This window comes from Cololabis saira, chromosome 14 (genome assembly GCF_033807715.1).
Source record: "Cololabis saira isolate AMF1-May2022 chromosome 14, fColSai1.1, whole genome shotgun sequence".
Classification (NCBI taxonomy): Eukaryota; Metazoa; Chordata; class Actinopteri; order Beloniformes; family Belonidae; genus Cololabis; species Cololabis saira.
The window spans coordinates 43,508,294-43,525,902 of NC_084600.1; the positions used below are offsets into that span (position 1 = coordinate 43,508,294).

At 42.3% G+C, this 17,609-nt stretch overlaps 1 protein-coding gene across 1 annotated transcript in view; it reads left to right on the forward strand.

Annotated features, from left to right (window-relative positions):
- The window catches only part of LOC133459398 (protocadherin Fat 3-like), a 299,910-nt gene that overhangs the window by 35,672 nt on the left and 246,629 nt on the right, over window positions 1–17,609 (forward strand). The window contains exon 9 of the mRNA XM_061739291.1: window positions 14,707–14,825. Within this exon, the coding sequence (XP_061595275.1) occupies window positions 14,707–14,825 (119 nt within the window). The remainder of the gene's footprint in view (window positions 1–14,706; window positions 14,826–17,609) is intronic.

Genomic DNA, 17,609 nt, shown 5'->3' on the forward strand with positions numbered 1-17,609 from the left:
CGCGCTCGCTACGCTCACGCGCGCAAAATTTTTGGGGTTTTTTGGGTCGGATCGGGTGTCTATATGCGCAATTTTAACTCTCCAATTAGCAAAATACTGGATACCTTCCCCTGCCTCATCATCATCTCTTGCCTCAACGGGGCCCCATGGCTGCTTGAGACCCGGTCGGATCGGGGATTTTTGTAACAAATTTATCAAACGAGCCTTTCAGAGAGGCATTAAACTCTTCCATTTTCTTTAGTTTTTTTAATTTTTTCATTCCCTGATGGAAATTTCCTGAATCTGTCTCGTTCTCTCGACATTGTGTGACAGTTTGTTCCAACTCCACCGTCTGGATCAGAGCAGCTTGTGTCTGCGCTTGGTCTGATCAGTTGTATTGAACAACAGACACATATATTTATTGATATCCACAGACTAGTACACATTTAGGTCTGTAATGGAACGTGACTGTTGATATTTATAAGGGAAAAAAGGAAATAAAACGAAAAAAATTTTGAAAAAAAAAAAAAAAAATGGCCCATAGCGCGAGGCCCCGTGCGGTTGCACGGTTCGCACACCCCTTGCGGCGGCCCTGAGAACGATGTTAAAACGTAAAATCGATTTTTCACTTTTTTTTAAAATTTTTTTTTAAATGTATTTTATTTTTTATTTTTTTTTGCCTTGTCTGCACATATATTAATGATTGATGCCATATTAATGATTGATGGAAATACCTCTCAATACCTGCGACCAGTGCCCCATGGGAGAGGCTCTTTAGTGTAGGAGGGGGTGTTGTAACCATGGTGATATACTAACATGCCACCGAGTAGACCGGCTCGTGTTCCTTGCAAAAAACTTGCAAATGTGAATATCAAATGTAATGAGTGACATTACACACCTCTACCTCCTTCATGGGTTGATTATTATTTAGCATGCAAAGACCCAGTTTAGTTTAATTAGAAAATGTCTTGTTTTATTTAATTGGAAATATAACTTACTGTATGTTTGCAAGTGCTGATTTGCTGATTTTTTTTTTTCAGAGATAAAACTTTATATTTTATTATATTTAAAAAAAAAATTTTCAACTTATTTTACAGAGTTTTGCACTTTATTCATTCATTTTTGGTTTAATAAGAGCAAAGTTTGTACTTAAAGCCCAATGGGGCAAATGTTCAATAAAAAAACAGCATATTTGAAATCATTTCTTTGCCTTTTGTCAATTCACAAAATAATCGTAATCGAAAATCGGATTTTGAGAGAAAAAAATCAAGATTTTATTTTTGGGCAAAATCGAACAGCCCTAGTCCCCCCTTATGGTCCAGGTCCTGGTCCAGGTTTCTTCCTCCTAAAGGGGAGTTTCCCTTGCCACTGTTTGGCTTAAGGTTTTTCTCCCACTAGGGGAGTTTTTACCTCCATTGTTTATGTAATAATTGCTCGGGGGTTTACAAATAAAAAAAATGAACCGCTTCAGGTCTCGAATGGAATCGCTTGTTTTGTGCCATTTGCGAGCACGATTGCTGTGTTCACATGTACCAAACGTTCCGATCTTTAAGGGGAAAAACGCTCCCTGTTCCGGAACAACTGCTCCAGACGGGACAGGTGTGAAAGCTCCCTCAGATATTCAGACGTAAACACATCACGATATTCCCCGGTAACTATTTAGAGTCGTTTCTAACGACCTTTAAACTTGAATCACGAACCCCTCTGTCCTGTCCTTCCCCTGATCTGATGCTACTGTACATAACCGGCTCCGGAGGCTCGTATCGACGCCTGACTCGGCTAATTAGTATCGACTGTGGTTCAGAGTGTTGGACCGGTTCGGTCATGAGCAGAACCGCCCCCTAAGCCCCCCCAGCCCTGCATCACAGCCGACCAGGACGTTTACTGAGTGCAGATGTTTTTCAGGGGGAATCAGAGTCAGAGCTGCTTGTTAGAGCAGAAAGTGAAGGGATGGGGGGGGAGAGATGATGCAGAGGCAGTGTGGAGTTGTGGAGTACATAAAAGCATCAGGACAAAATACGGCTCTCTTCCTCCCGGGCTCCTTCATTCCCTTGGATTTTTTTATTTTTCATCTCACAGATTCCCCCCCACGCCCCTCCCTGTATAAAATCCTGGAGTCTCACGAACCTGAGACAATGACACTGGAAGAACAAGCCCATGCAGTGATTTATAGCATCTCGTCAGGCATTAGTCAGCGTTGTCAGGCGTCCTGCGTCGTCCTGCGTCGTCCCGAGTCGTCCTCTCGAAGGCGTTTCCTTCATATGCTGAGTAGCTCGGCCGCCGCCGCCTGTCAATCAGCCGGAGAGACGGAGCGAAGAGGACAGAGAGAGAATCACTAAGAACGAGAAGTCTCTTTAGTTTAACCTGCCCTTCATGCATCACATGTAGGGCTGGGGATCCTTTCAAACGTCAAGAATCGATTCCGATTCTTAAGATTCAGAATCGATTATCAAGATTTGATTTGATTTGATTCCGATATTGATTTGGGTTAGTGTTATTAAAACTGTTTTTTCAGTTGTTGCATGAATGATATGACTAGGGTTGCAAAGGGGTGGAAAATTTCCGGTAAATTTCCGGAAACTTTCAATGGGAAGTTAAGCTGGGGAATTTTGGAAATATTCCAAATTGGAAACTTTCCATGGGAATTATGGGAATTATGGGAATTATGGGAATTATTGGGAATTTATGGGAATTAATGGGAATTAACTGGAAATTGGGGGTAATTTAAACAAACTGTATCATATCCAAACATTAGCACCTAACTTACCAGCTAGCTAGCTACTGTGTTAATACATTTTTATTTAATATTTGCAAGTTAAACATTAATACCATTATAGATCAAAAATATTTACCCCATAATATTATCAAAACTTACTTGACTTTATATAGTCCGTGGGCTCAAATGTGTGGCTTCAATAGTCTTGTGCTTTGAGCTCAAATGTGTGGCCTCCAGGCTTCAAGAAATCACCTGTGCATGTGATGGAGGAATGCACAGTGCATGTAGGGGGCGTGGCCTCAATAGCCCTGCAGTAAGCAATGTGCTGTGTGCATGTGAATGAGGAGTGTACTTGCATTACATCTGGTTGTTTTAGCCAGGACTATGCTACAATATATTTTCCCCAACTATATTTAAGTTCCCTGTTAAGGGCCAACCTTCAATTTTGTAAATTTCGTATTTATTCCCGTTAATTCCCGTTAATTCCCATATATTCCCGTTAATTCCCATGGAAAGTTTCCAACTTTGAAAATTCCCGGAATTTTGCAACCCTAGATATGACTGTAGTTCTGCAACATATTAATACTAGTATTATATTGAGATTCGGGCCAACGCATAGTCAGAGCTCAGGGGCCCGCCCTCGGGGCCGGGCAGACCGGCGAGACAGTCCGGGAGGCCGTCCTTGGGACCTAGGCAGCAAAAACAGCAAATTTATGTGGGTTTGTGTAAATTATGGTATTTTTCAAAACGTACAGTAGAGGGGGAAATATCCGTTTTTGTAAATACCCGGCTATGTGTAAACGTGGCCTGAAACACAAAGACACAGGTTTCAAAATAAAACAGGAAATGTCAAACTCTGACATTTTCCATTTTCTGTCTATTTCGGTTTTTAATTTTTGAGAATTAGATTTTTTAGCATTTTATGCAAATGTAGCCCCAAGACAGTATATAAAGTAATGAAATATAGACAATTTATGCAATTATAACGGAAGACTGTAATTTCATACCTTTAATAGAATAGAATACTTTATTGTCAATGTACCTGGGTACAGTGAGATTGAAAGCAGCATCACCTCTCCAGTGCAAGAAAAATAAGAAACAATAGTGCAAACAATAAGAAATATAAATAATATAAAAAAAGGTTAAGGTGCATTGAATAGTTTAAACATATTTAAAGGCAAAAACATGACACCAGTTATTCTGGTGTCCAACAAAATATTCTTTGTTGGCGCATAAACAAAAAAATACAAAAAGTTGTAATGATGAAAAAAAAAAATTGATCTTTAGACATATGAATCGATTTTTTTAGGAATTAAGATGAGAATCGATTTAGAATCGGGAAATCAATTTTTTCAACACAGGCCTAGTCACATGTGACCCATCACCTGCTGCTGCCTGACTATCTGCAAAAGCACTAAATCTTAACAAGAATATTTGTCTTATTTCTAGTTAAAATGTCTCATTTTTAGTCAAAAAATCTCTTTACACTTAAAACAAGACTCATCACTGGAAAAAACTACAATTTTCACCTGTTTCAAGTAAATTTTCACTTGAAATAAGTAGAAAAATCTGCCAGTGGAACAAGATTTTTTTTGCTTGTAATAAGAAGATAAATCTTGTTCCACTGGCAGATTTTTCGACTTATTTCAAGTGAAAATTGAATTGAAACAGGTGAAAATTGTCAAATAACAAGTTATTTTACTGGTAATTGTTTTAAGTGTAATGAGATTTTCTGGCTAAAAATGAGACATTTGAACTAGATTTTTTTTTTTTTTTCAGATTTTTCTAATTATTTCAAGTGAAAATTTACTTGAAACAGGTGAAAATTGTTAATTTTCCGGTATTTACTCTTGTTTTAAGTGTTTTAATGAGATTTTTTGACTAAAAATGAGACATTTGAACTAGAAATAAGACAAATATTCCTGGTAAGACTTTGAGTTTTTGCAGTGTATCTTCCCCCCCGTCCTGGATCTGATGTTTCACTCCGTCTGAAGACTAAATCGATGCAGCCGAGCTCAGAACAGACGCAGCTCTTCCTCGCCTGGCGGCTCCCCGGGACCCCAAACTAAAAACTTGGTATTCTTGTCATGGGGTGGAGGGAAAGCAAGCCCTGCGATTCCTCCCGGATGGTTGTCAGAAGCCGGCGCTGTAAAGCCCCCGGATCCGTCATCCTCCCACTTACAAACACTTTTGAGGAGCAGACGTTTCCCATCCATCAAGAATTAATGGGCTGCGTTTCTCACGTCTGCGCTTTACGGCCCTCACAACGCGGCGCCGCCGGGAAAAAATGATGCCCATTATGTTTCCATCAATCTCACCATCGATTATTTGTTGGCATTGATTGTGTGGTTGAATTACCAAACCCCTGTGTGAACCTGAAGCGTATGAATGTTTGAAGTGTGTTATTTCTGGTGAGAATATCACATAATATTTAAAAAAAGATGCAAAGAAACATTCTATTCAAAATACAGATGCGAATAAACATGTATATATGTACATTTATTAATATATGTAGATATATAGACGTATATTATGGATATAGATGTTATATGTAGGTATGTATATGGATATATTGAGATGTATTATACATACAGTATTTGTGTAGCTATATCTCTATCGATATATATTGATTTATAGTTATATGTAGATATATAGATGTACAGGACTGTCTCAGAAAATTAGAATATTGTGATAAAGTCCTATATTTTCTGTAATGCAAAAATGTCATACATTCTGGATTCATTACAAATCAACAAATATTACAAGCCTTTTATTATTTTAATATTGCTGATCATGGTTTACATTTTAAGATTAAGATTCCCAGTAGGAATGGGTGATATTTTACCGTTCACGATAAACCGTCAAAAAAATTCCCCACAGTAAGAATTTGTATCTCACGGTAAAAACGATAAATTCCCGTTGATGACGTTTTTGTGTAAAACTGATTTATAGTTCTGCGTTAAATCCACGCGAAAGAAAGAAAGAAAGAAAGAAAGAAAGAAAGAAAGAAAGAAAGAAAGAAAGAAAGAAAGAAAGAAAGAAAGAAAGAAAGAAAGAAAGAAAGAAAGAAAGAAAGAAAGAAAGAAAGAAAGAAAGAAAGAAAGAAAGAAAGAAAGAAAGAAAGAAAGAAAGAAAGAAAGAGTTTTTGTGTAACAAACATGGTGGATCTGAGAGCGAGATAGATTTATATTTACAAAGATGGAGTTGAATTGATATTTTTTTTATCGTTATCAGGATAAATGCCAGAAATTATCGTGATAAATGTTTTAGTCCATCCCTAATTCCCAGAATATTCAAATTTTTTGAGATAGGATATTTGAGTTTTCTTAAGCTGTAAGCCATGATCAGCAATATTAAAATAATAAAAGGCTTGCAATATTTCAGTTGATTTGTAATGAATCCAGAATGTATGACATTTTTGCATTACAGAAAATAAAGAACTTTATGACAATATTCAAATTTTCTGAGACAGTCCTGTATATCTCTATCAATATATATTGATTTATAGTTATATCTAGAGATGTCAATATATAGATTAATAGTCATTTTTATGTATATAATTGGAGGTAAATATATGAACCAGTGTGTATATATAGCATATCTACTCTTATATAGTTAATCAAGTATATTGTTATACCATCGCTGTCTATTGTTCTCTATTATATTGTAGTATTATAGTAAAGTAATGATAATGTAATACCATGCATTATAATTATGGGCATGCCAAGTAGTGGCCAAAAAATAAAACACGCCCGAGAGAACCTGAGAAATGAAGGCGATATAATAATATAAAAGTATCTAGAAAAAAGTATCTTTTTCTTCTTCTTATTCTGCACACTTTTTCCGTTTGTTAATGCGGCCCGAACCACAACGTGCACCCATGCATGTCATACATCGTTGGATGCGTCTTCATCGTGCCTCGATGGTTCATTACCTTTCTCAGTCAAAAGTGTTACCGTGGCAACGCTAGATGCCAAAAAGCAAAAAAAAAAAAACGCTTATTGCTCGGCCGAACTTTATCGTAGAGACATCGTTCAAATTTACTAACACTTGGCACTAACGGACCCTACAACATCATCATGCTAATTGTTACGGTTTTTGCGATATTTAACTTTCAATATAAATTTTTTTTTATTTTGGACGCTTGTTGCTAGGCAACAGTTTATCGTACAGACATCATTACAACATTCACAAACCCTGGACGTGTTGCACTCAACATATTTTGGTCTCATCATGCTAGATATTACGCTTTTTGAGATATTTAACTATTCTAATTTAATTTAATTTAATTTAACGGAAATTTGGACGCTTGTTGCTCTGCAACACGATATCGCAGAGACATTGATCCAACGTTAAAAGACTCGGGACGATGTGGACTACAACATACTGAGGTTTCATTAGGCTGTCGTTTACACCTTTTGAGATATTGAAGCCAAATTGTCCCATTCTATCCTATGGAGCTTGTTACCATGGCAACAAAAAACCTATGCATTTTTATGGGGGAGAATATGAATAAATCATCCGTAAATGTGGCCTGAACCACCTCCGACACCAAAACAGCCTTAAACAAAAGCAGCGAGAGGGGACGAATGGGCAGTAGGGCATGACATATCAACATTTCCTGGAATTTTCTAGTTATTTCTATTAATAAATACATACATAGTAGCACAACTAAATGCTGGGTGTTTGTTGTTTTCTTTTGTTTGCTTTGATTTGTTTTGATTTTGACAAAGTAGATAACAAGAACAAAGAACAACAACTAAAAAGAAAAACAAGACAAAAAAACAAAACAAATAAAAACTAAAGATAATAATAAGCAGAAAACAATGAAAAAAAGAAAAGGAATTTTCATAAATGAAAAAAACAAAAATGAAAAAAAAAAAAACAAAAAAAAACAATAACAACCAAAAACTGATAGATTAAAGATAAATCCAACTACAACTAAAGATAAATAAGTTCATACTAAATGAGGCAAATACAAAAACAAAAACAAAGAAACGTATTTCAATAGAAGAAAATTTAAAAATAGTGAAAATAACCAGAAACGTCACAAAACTTCAGCCAAATAAAATACTAAGAATTTAAATTAAATGCAGAACAAGAAAATATGTTTATTTATATAACACCTAACTCAATTAAATCAATTAGCTAAAACCATTAGACACAATCTAAAACAACCAGTTTCTTTTGAACTTCCTTTCTTAGTCTCCTCTTGAGACTATATATATATATATATATATATATTTTCTGTTTTTTTTTACTTTTTTTACTCTTTTTTAACATGCATGTTCGAAATCAAATCATCAAATCAAATCAGAACTGATGCCGTCACGTCGCATCAATATTTCTGGGACTCGAGGCCGTCGGTTCCTAAAGTTCCTAGAGTTTCTTAAACCGGTCCGATCCGGTTTCCTGGTCTCTCTCTCCGTGGAGACGCCTGACGGGGAGATGAGATGAGCTCTGAAAAGGACACGGTCAAGGGCGGCAGGCCAAGGATGTGTCTCTGCAAACACTTTTACTATGCATTGTGCGTCGCCCCGGGTACACACACACACACACACACACACACACACACACACACACACACACACACACACACACACACACACACACAGATTCCTGAGTGTGTGAGGTCCGTCAGGCGGAGAGCAGGACCAGGTTCTGCCGTGTACGACAGGAAATCAGTGTAATTCCTGCAACGGCACGTTCAGATGAATATATGTATGAAACAATGAGCTGCCGGTGTTTGGGGGGTCGGGGTGTAGCAGGAAACCTGCTCAGTGATGGGGACTGAGCTGGGGGGGGTGGAGTGGCATTGAGCAGGTATCCTTCAGGGAGGATGATGGGATGGCCCTCGACGCCGCCGGCACTTAAACACGGAGGCCACTGAATTACTGATTCCTCTGCAGATCCATGAGCTTCTGGAAACGGCTGCTGGATCTCGGCTTAACCGTGAACCAGGAGGCAAAAAGTGATTAATTCTCCATTTTGTTTTATTAATTTGCTCTTAAAATATGCATGTTCACAGCAAACACTGCTATACGGTTGAGTGTAGGCGGAGAGGGTACTTAAAGTACTAATCGGAGGTGTTTGCAATCATCTTTATTCTTTTTCTATCTCTTTCTTTTTAAAACTTTTTTTTGTTCATGAAAGATCCTCGTGTTCGTTTGTCTGGTGCACCGTCAGAAAACCAGTGAACAGAATCAAAGTTCAAGTCAACACATAGTCAAATTTCAGGGACCCGTCCTCGGGGCCGAGCAGACGGGTCAGACAGTCATTCTGAAGGCTTGATTATGGTTCTGCAACAAATGGACACCGAGTGTACGCCGCAGGTTGCGCCGCGTCGCGCACGCCACGCAGCACGCCACGCCGAACACCACGCCACGCCCCACGCCACGCCGCACGCCACGCCGCACGCCACACGCCACACGCCACGCCGCACGCCACGCCGCACGCCACGCCGCACGCCACGCCGCACGCCACGCCGCACGCCACGCCGCACGCCACGCCGCACGCCACGCCGCACGCCACGCCGCACGCCACGCCGCACGCCACGCCGCACGCCACGCCGAACACCACGCCACGCCCCACGCCACGCCGCACGCCACGCCGCACGCCACACGCCACACGCCACACGCCACGCCGCACGCCACGCCGCACGCCACGCCGCACGCCACGCCGCACGCCACGCCGCACGCCACGCCGCACGCCACGCCGCACGCCACGCCGCACGCCACGCCGCACGCCACGCCGCACGCCACGCCGCACGCCACGCCGCTTTGTTTTGTTTTTTTGCACAGTAGTTGTCCTTATCTCTTTGATTCACTGTGACCGGAAAAGTCAGATAAACCATTCAGGAAAAGGTCGCGCCCTCCTAGTGGTCGCGGGGGGTACTGCACCACGGAGAAATGGAGTGACGGAGAAGTCCGAAGGTTCACGACGGCGTCACGGCAACGGCGTGTGATTTGTTTTTTGTGATTTTACTTCTGGTTTCTTACGTGTCTTGATTTTATTCCATTTTGTTTATTTTGTTTGTTGGTTTTCTGTAGCACTTTGAGATTATTATATGAGAAGGAAGGAAGGAAGGAAGGAAGGAAGGAAGGAAGGAAGGAAGGAAGGAAGGAAGGAAGGAAGGAAGGAAGGAAGGAAGGAAGGAAGGAAGGAAGGAAGGAAGGAAGGAAGGAAGGAAGGAAGGAAGGAAGGAAGGAAGGAAGGAAGGAAGGAAGGAAGGAAGGAAGGAAGGAAGGAAGGAAGGAAGGAAGGAAGGAAGGAAGGAAGGAAGGAAGGAAGGAAGGAAGGAAGGAGAAATGAAAGAAAAGTGTTATTTTATTATTATTATTGTATCTGTAGGAATTTTTCTTTCTTTCTTTCTTTCTTTCTTTCTTTCTTTCTTTCTTTCTTTCTTTCTTTCTTTCTTTCTTTCTTTCTTTCTTTCTTTCTTTCTTTCTTTCTTTCTTTCTTTCTTTCTTTCTTTCTTTCTTTCTTTCTTTCTTAAAATTTTGCATACAAGTCAGTCCTGGTGATAAATGTGATATTTCATGGTTTGCATTAATGGGCGTGGCTTAACGGCTCAACAGCGCCCCCTAGAAAACTTTTTTCTGCCATAACTTTTGAATGGTTTGACATAGAGAGTTGTGGGTGGTGTCATTTCTGATATGCTTATGGGGGCGGTGGCCGTGAGTGCGAGGGCCCGTTCATCGCTGCTTGCAGCTTTAATTATATTATTATTACTTTCTTCAAATATCACACTTTTTAATTTAATGTATTCATCTATAATAAAAGCTGATTTTGTCCAAGTAAAAGTGGCGTTAGTAAGTAAAGTGTATTTCTACGGCTTCACAGGCCACATAAGCAGATCAGACACGAGCGTAAAACAAACATGAAAAACACGAGGAAGAACATCCAGAATGGAGCTCAAGCCTCATTAAAACGCCCGTCTAAATAAACGGCTCTTTAGTCGCTTCTGAAAGATTCAGCAAAGTCATCATGAAAACAGACAACATATCCTCGTTTGAAAGTGGGACATTTTCCCATTTTTGATTAAAACATGGCCTATTTTGGGTTCGATGGAAACAACATATTTCGGGCAGCGACACTTGGAGGAACATCTGACGGAGAAGTGGGTTATTCTGGCAGCAGGTCAGCGACGTGACGGATAGAAAGTCTGTCAGAAGTTGAGATGTGCAGAGGTGCAGCCGTCCGTTGAGAAACCGCCTCTACAAATAGTTCTGATTAGAGTTCCTCAATATGAAGAGTTTGAATATATCATCAAGTTATAACTCTACGGTTATGGGCTTAAATTAGCGTCAGTTGGACTTGACAGTGACCCGTACAGTTACCAAGAACCAGTGGTCCATGGACATTAATATTTGGTACATTTACCCCAAGAACCAGTGGTCCATGGACATTAATATTTGGTACAGTTACCAAGAACCAGTGGTCCATGGACATTAATATTTGGTACAGTTACCAAGAACCAGTGGTCCATGGACATTAATATTTGGTACAGTTACCAAGAACCAGTGGTCCATGGACATTAATATTTGGTACAGTTACCCCAAGAACCAGTGGTCCATGGACATTAATATTTGGTACAGTTACCAAGAACCAGTGGTCCATGGACATTAATATTTGGTACAGTTACAAGAACCAGTGGTCCATGGACATTAATATTTGGTACAGTTACCAAGAACCAGTGGTCCATGGACATTAATATTTGGTACAGTTACAAGAACCAGTGGTCCATGGACATTAATATTTGGTACAGTTACCAAGAACCAGTGGTCCATGGACATTAATATTTGGTACAGTTACCCAACAAAAGGTTTGTTGAGCAGCTTAAATCCTCCATGAGACGATGATGGAACGACCTTCGTCCTGAAACGCCACCGGCCAGCGTTCCTGCTCATTTAAATGGCAGTAAACCTCCCAACTTGAGACGTGCTGCTGCCACCGAGGTCAAAATGATCGTGTATCCTTTATGAAACGTTTCACCGTGTAAACTGATAAACGAAGAGTTTGTGAAGTTTGCAGATGACTGCTTTGCATTCGGGCTGTACACTGCAAAAACCCAAAACCTTAACAGGAATATTTGTCTTATTTCTAGTTAAAATGTCTCATTTTTAGTCAAAACTTGTTATTTGACAATTTTCACCTGTTTCAAGTAAATTTTCACTTGAAATAAGTAGAAAAATCTGCCAGTGGAACAAGATTTATCTTCTCATTACAAGCAAAAAAATCTTGTTCCACTGGCAGATTTTTCTACTTATTTTAAGTAAAAATGTACTTGAAACAGGTGCAAATTGTTGTTTTTTTCCAGTGATGAGTCTTATTTTAATTATAATGAGCTTTTTTTTTTACTAAAAATGAGACATTTTAACTAGAAATAAGACAAATATTCCTGGTAAGATTTTGAGTTTGTGTGCTGCTGCCACCGAGGTCAAAATGATCCCGTATCCTTCATGAAACGTCCAAACATGAAACGCTCACCATGACACCGGATAAACGAGGAGTGTGTGAAGTTTGCAGACGACTGCGCTGCGTTCGGGCTGTAAAATCAGAATTTGATGCATCTGAACAGAAAGTGATTGAAGATAAGCTCCAATGAAACGACCTACTTCAGTAATCATTTTACAATAACGTTTGCTCATCGTAACTATTACTGTCAATTAAGTAATGAATCCAACACGACGGCGTGATGTCGGAGCTTTTACTCCAAGTAGGTTACGATGGCTCGTCCCTCCCTCCCTTCTCGCTCGGAGGTATTTGTACGCATGATAAATGAGGCGAAGCTTAAAGAGACACTTTTGTCTCAGATCTCTGAGTTTCTTGGGTTGAGGGAAAGTCACAGGCTCATATTTTAAAGCTGCTTTCAGAGGTTCAGCAGAAATATTTGAGATCAAAGTTTGTGTCTGCCGAGCTGATGTGTTACTGATGCTGCTCGCTGCTTTTCCGTCCATTTCTTCTCCTTCGTGCAGGTTCATTTCAAGGGTTTAGATAAACTGTGCCACTCTTTACTCCACGTTTGGTGAGGAATACTTTTAAAATGTTTTTTTTTTTTTTTACTTATCTTGCACTTTCTATAAGGACCAGCTTGAATCTTGTATCTTGAACTTGACGGATGTAAATGATAAAAGCTAGACGGTGAAGTCAGGCTTTTGTGCGGAAGAGTATTAGAGCCGTTCAGGAGAAAAGATATCTGAGAGGGGGAAGATTTTTTTTTTATTGTGCACTTCGAGAAAAAAGTTGAAATGTCGAGAAAAAAGTCGAAATGTCGAGATTAATGTTGAAATACAATTTCAAGAATAAAGTCGAAATTTCACTTTTTTTCTCTGCATTTCGACTTTTTTTCTCGACATTTTGACTTTTTTCTTGAAATATTGACTTTTTTCTCGACATTTTGACTTTTTTTCTCAACATTTCGACTTTTTTCTCGAAATTTTTACTTTTTTCTCCAAGTGCATAATGAAAAAAAAATCTTCCTTGAAATAAAATTTCAAGAATAAAGTCGAAATTTCACCTTTTTTCTCAACATTTCGACTTTTTTCTCGAAATTTTACTTCAACATTATTCTCGACATTTCGACTTTTTTTCTCGTCATTTCGACTTTTTTTCTCAACATTTCCACTTTTTTTTCTTGAAATTTTACTTCAACATTATTCTCGACATTTCCAATTTTTTCTCGAAATTTTGACTTTTTTCTCGAAGTGCATAATGAAAAAAAAATCTTCCTCCTCTAAAATATTATTAGGGCCCGAGCCCTTCTTCCGACGAAATGAGGGCCTTTTTCCCCCCTAAATGTGCCCCAAAAGTCACCAAATTTTGCACCAAGCCAGGCCTGGCAATAAATGTGATATTTAATGGTTTGCATTAATGGGCGTGGCCTAACGGCTCAACAGCGCCCCCTAGAAAACTTTGTTCCTCAAGCCCCACAATACGGTTTGACGTACATGCACGAAAATCGGTACACACCTGTATCATGTCACAACTTAAAGAAAAGTCTCTTGGCGCCATGGCCGAAACTGAACAGGAAGTCGGCCATTTTGAATTAATCGTGTAATTTTGGCGCAATTTATGCCATTTCTTCAGCCGCTTCTTTGCCCAAACCGTAATGTGCACCCAGGTGTGTTTTACATCAAAATGTGCGTCTCCATCCTGCGACGATGCGCATTACTTTTCTCAGTCAAAAGTGTTACCATGGCGACGATAGACGCCAAAAAGCGTGCCCACCCTTCATCTGATTGGTCCATATTTGATAGTTCCTACTTTCTGCCATAACTTTTGAATGGTTTGACATAAAGAGTCGTGGGTGGAGTCATCTGACTCGTTATTGAGTCCTTGAACATAATTGGTGCAAATTAGCCCCGCCCCTTCATCTGATTGGTTGATATTTGATATTTCCTTTTTTCTGCCATAACTTTTGAATGGTTTGATATAACGAGTCGTGGGTGGTGTCATCGGACTTAGTTTTGAGTCCTTGACCATAATAACAGTGAAAATTGCACGCATGAGGGCCCGTTCATCGCTGCTTGCAGCTTTAATTTCTATTTTTCTCCTGCCTGGCCCTGGTACTCTTCCGTACGTTTGTGTTTGTGTCATAAAGCCGACTTAAAAATAGATAAATAAAATAAAAACAGAGGTAGAAGTCATGGCTGTTTGTCCCTGAAGAGGTCAGGGAAACTGCCAGCGACTCATCTTCCCCGAGGCCGCTGAGCAACGACACGTCAGTCAGCGCCGGCTGTCTCTGAGCGCTCGCTCCTTCAGCGGCGCCGGGCCCATCACGACACTTTTAGCACCAAGAAAATAGCAGAGGGAGCAGTTTGGTCAGCTGTGATTAGTGGAGGGGGAGCCGAGCAGCGAAGGTGACGGTAATGCCGGTGAATGTCACTGCAGCCGGGACAGAGTTATTGCCTCTGGGAATGTCGTGTTCACAGAGCTTTTAGAGACGTTCTCTCCTGATAAAAACCAAGTCTCAGCTGCACTTTCTTTTTTCTGTCTCTGTGATTTAACAGGGGTGATTTACACCGCCGACATCCTGGACTGCGAGACCAAGAACTCGTACTGGATCACGGTGGTCGCCACCGACCGAGGAGCCGTGCCGCTGTCGGCCTCCGTGGAAGTCTTCATTCAGGTGATTTACTCACAACATTGGTATTATCATGCCTACAAAAGAGGTCTTTACTTATCTGTGAAACTGAAAAAAATCAACGTCCCTCCTGAGTCTGGGGAGGATGCCGGCGGGCCGGCCACCCGGATCACCTGGCCCACCTCCATCAGCGGGCACTCCCGCCTGACGTGCCCGGGCTGGCCGCACCGCCAGCAGCCCTGCCCAGGCGTTTGAGGGGCCCCCGTAGGGTCAGTTGGCGCGGGCGGAACAGTGTGCGAGCTTTGGGGAGAGAGAGAGGCGAAAAAGGAGGAGAAGCGTTATTCGGCGGACCCCCGCCGTGGCGAACCTCCGGCGTGGCGCCGGGGTGGGTCGTGTTGCGGATCCCGCCGTCGCTGGGGCCGCCGGATGGGCCGCCAGGTGGTCCTCTGTGAGGGGGATGGCCTCCTGCAGCCCTGCAAAAACTGAAGTCAGCAATACATCAAGCTGCCTCAAAGACCATCGGTTTCACGCAAAAACAACATCAAGACTTGTTCGACAATGGCCCTGTCCCAATCCCCCCCTACCCCTACTTTTCATCCCTACCCCTAAATTTTGCGCATTCCCGTGAGGGTAGTGGTGTCCCAATTCCTCTCTCCACCTAGGGGTAGTGGAGAAAACTAGTGTAGTGGCTGAATCTGTCCCTACGGATCGAGGGATTTCAGATCCTCACTAGCTGAACTAGGGCCAGAAAAATTTCCCAGAATGCTTTTCGTCGTCATTTGTGGACTGAATCAAAAAAAAAAAACATGGCGGTCATTTCTTATTTTTTAGTGAATAAAATCAATATTTTGAGTTAGTTTCTGCATAAAAATGCCTTTTGATTACATTTCTAGCGAGAAATATATATTTTACTTTCATAATATTCACTCAGTGAATGTATATTTCGAAGAAATATATTTCCAAATTGCAGCTAACTCAAAACAGGGCAGCACGCCTAGCTCTGCGGTGCTCTATTAGAGAAAGTGTCAGGAGTATGCACAGGAGACTCACATGGATGCAGGTGGAAGAAAGACTGGCTTATAGTCTCATAATGTTTTTGAAAAAGACTTACACCTTACAGAAACCTGTTTTTTTTTATTTACAACTTCATCTGACAAACGAGAAACATAATTACAGAACTAGACACGCCTCAGCAAACAACTTCACCTTGCCTTTACCGAGAACTAACGCACTCAAAAGGTCTGTTATGTACAGGGCTGTAGCTCACTGGTGTGTCTCCCCCCACACTTGATTTCAACCACAGGAATGGCTAGTTTCAAAAGTAAACTGAGAGAAGCTGTGTTTCAACATAATATTCTGTTACAATAGTCTATTAGAAAACTACGTTAAAGGAATCCAGGTGGCGTTAATGTGAGCGTTTATTCTGCCGTGTGGTTAGAAAGAGCTACCTATCATAACCCAGTGTGGCCCACTCACCCCCCAGCAGGTTTCTGACTTCACCCCCACCCACCTCTAGACCACACTGGCTGGAAACTGGCGCGGCGCGGTAACGCTAAGTACCGTCTCTGCAGGGGCTGGTGTGTATCTGTCTCAGCTGTCTGGTTCAGATAGAGAGGTTGGATATTAGAGCGCTAGAGAGGTGGGGAAAGGCACGTGACTGCTTTCATTTGTCTTTCATGTTCAGCTGAGAGTCTTCTGCTGCGTTAGGAATGAATGTTTATTACTGCTCTGCACCGACTCTGAAGGAGAACTTGGAAAGCTTGAGAATAAGATTTCTGCAGCTTAAACACTTGAATGAATGCCTCAGCACAGCAGAGAGGGAGGTCACACTAAACTCCGTGTCCTCTCCATCCTGTCGGTCGGCCCCCGTGGCACTCACACTGCTACACTGGCGCCCAACGTGGGGCCCGAAGGGGCGGAGAGGCACGGAACGGGCCCTGGACGTGCTCGCCCATGCCATGGCGGACCTGGCCGCCCTGCGCTGGGACCAGGGCGGGCATCAGCTCGCTGTGCTGGCGGCTTTGATGCCCGCAGAGCGACCTATCCCTGCGCCACGCCGGAGGGTCGCCGCAGCAGTGCGGGAGGAGCTGGCGGCGCCGCAGCTGAGAGGCCGGGAGGCAGAAGCTGCGGGCCGCCAAGCGACGGCTCCTGGGACGGAGTTGGAGGCGGAGTTGGAGGTGGAGTCGGAGGCGGAGTCAGCTGCGTAGGTGGAGGCGGACCAGCAGGGCGCCGTGACGGAGGAGGCGGTCCCGGGGACGGACCAGCAGGGGGGCGTGACATAGGAGGGGGTGGTCCTGGACGCACCCCGGCCACGGGCGCGGATGCGCGGCTTTCTCGGCGGTCGGCCTGTCGCCGAGGACGGCCGCCCGACCCAGGAAGGCCCGGGGGCGCAGACGGCGGTTCCTCTCCCGCTCCGAGGGGGGCGGGGGGGGAGTAAGCTCGGCCGGACGGACCCCGGCGCGAGTTTGGCGTTGGGGGTGTGTGGCAGGGTGGAGGAGCTGCAGCCACTCAGGCTGACGGGACACAGGTGTGGCCCGTCAGCCTCTCCACCCTGCCAGCCTTGATAAGGCGGGACTGGACAGCAGCAAGGGGGTCTACAGTTGTTGGAGTGGAGAGGGTGGAGAGAACCAGCCACTCAGGCGGATGGGACACAGGTGCGTGTGTCCCATCAACCTCTCCACCCTGCCACAAATACATTTTATTTAAAACGCACTCTATATTTAAATCAAATCTCAAAGTGCTACAATAAAAACAAGTTGAAAAAAAGCCACAAAAATAAGATGGACTAAAATTGCAAGAAAAAAAAAAAAGTTAGAACATGTTCACCTT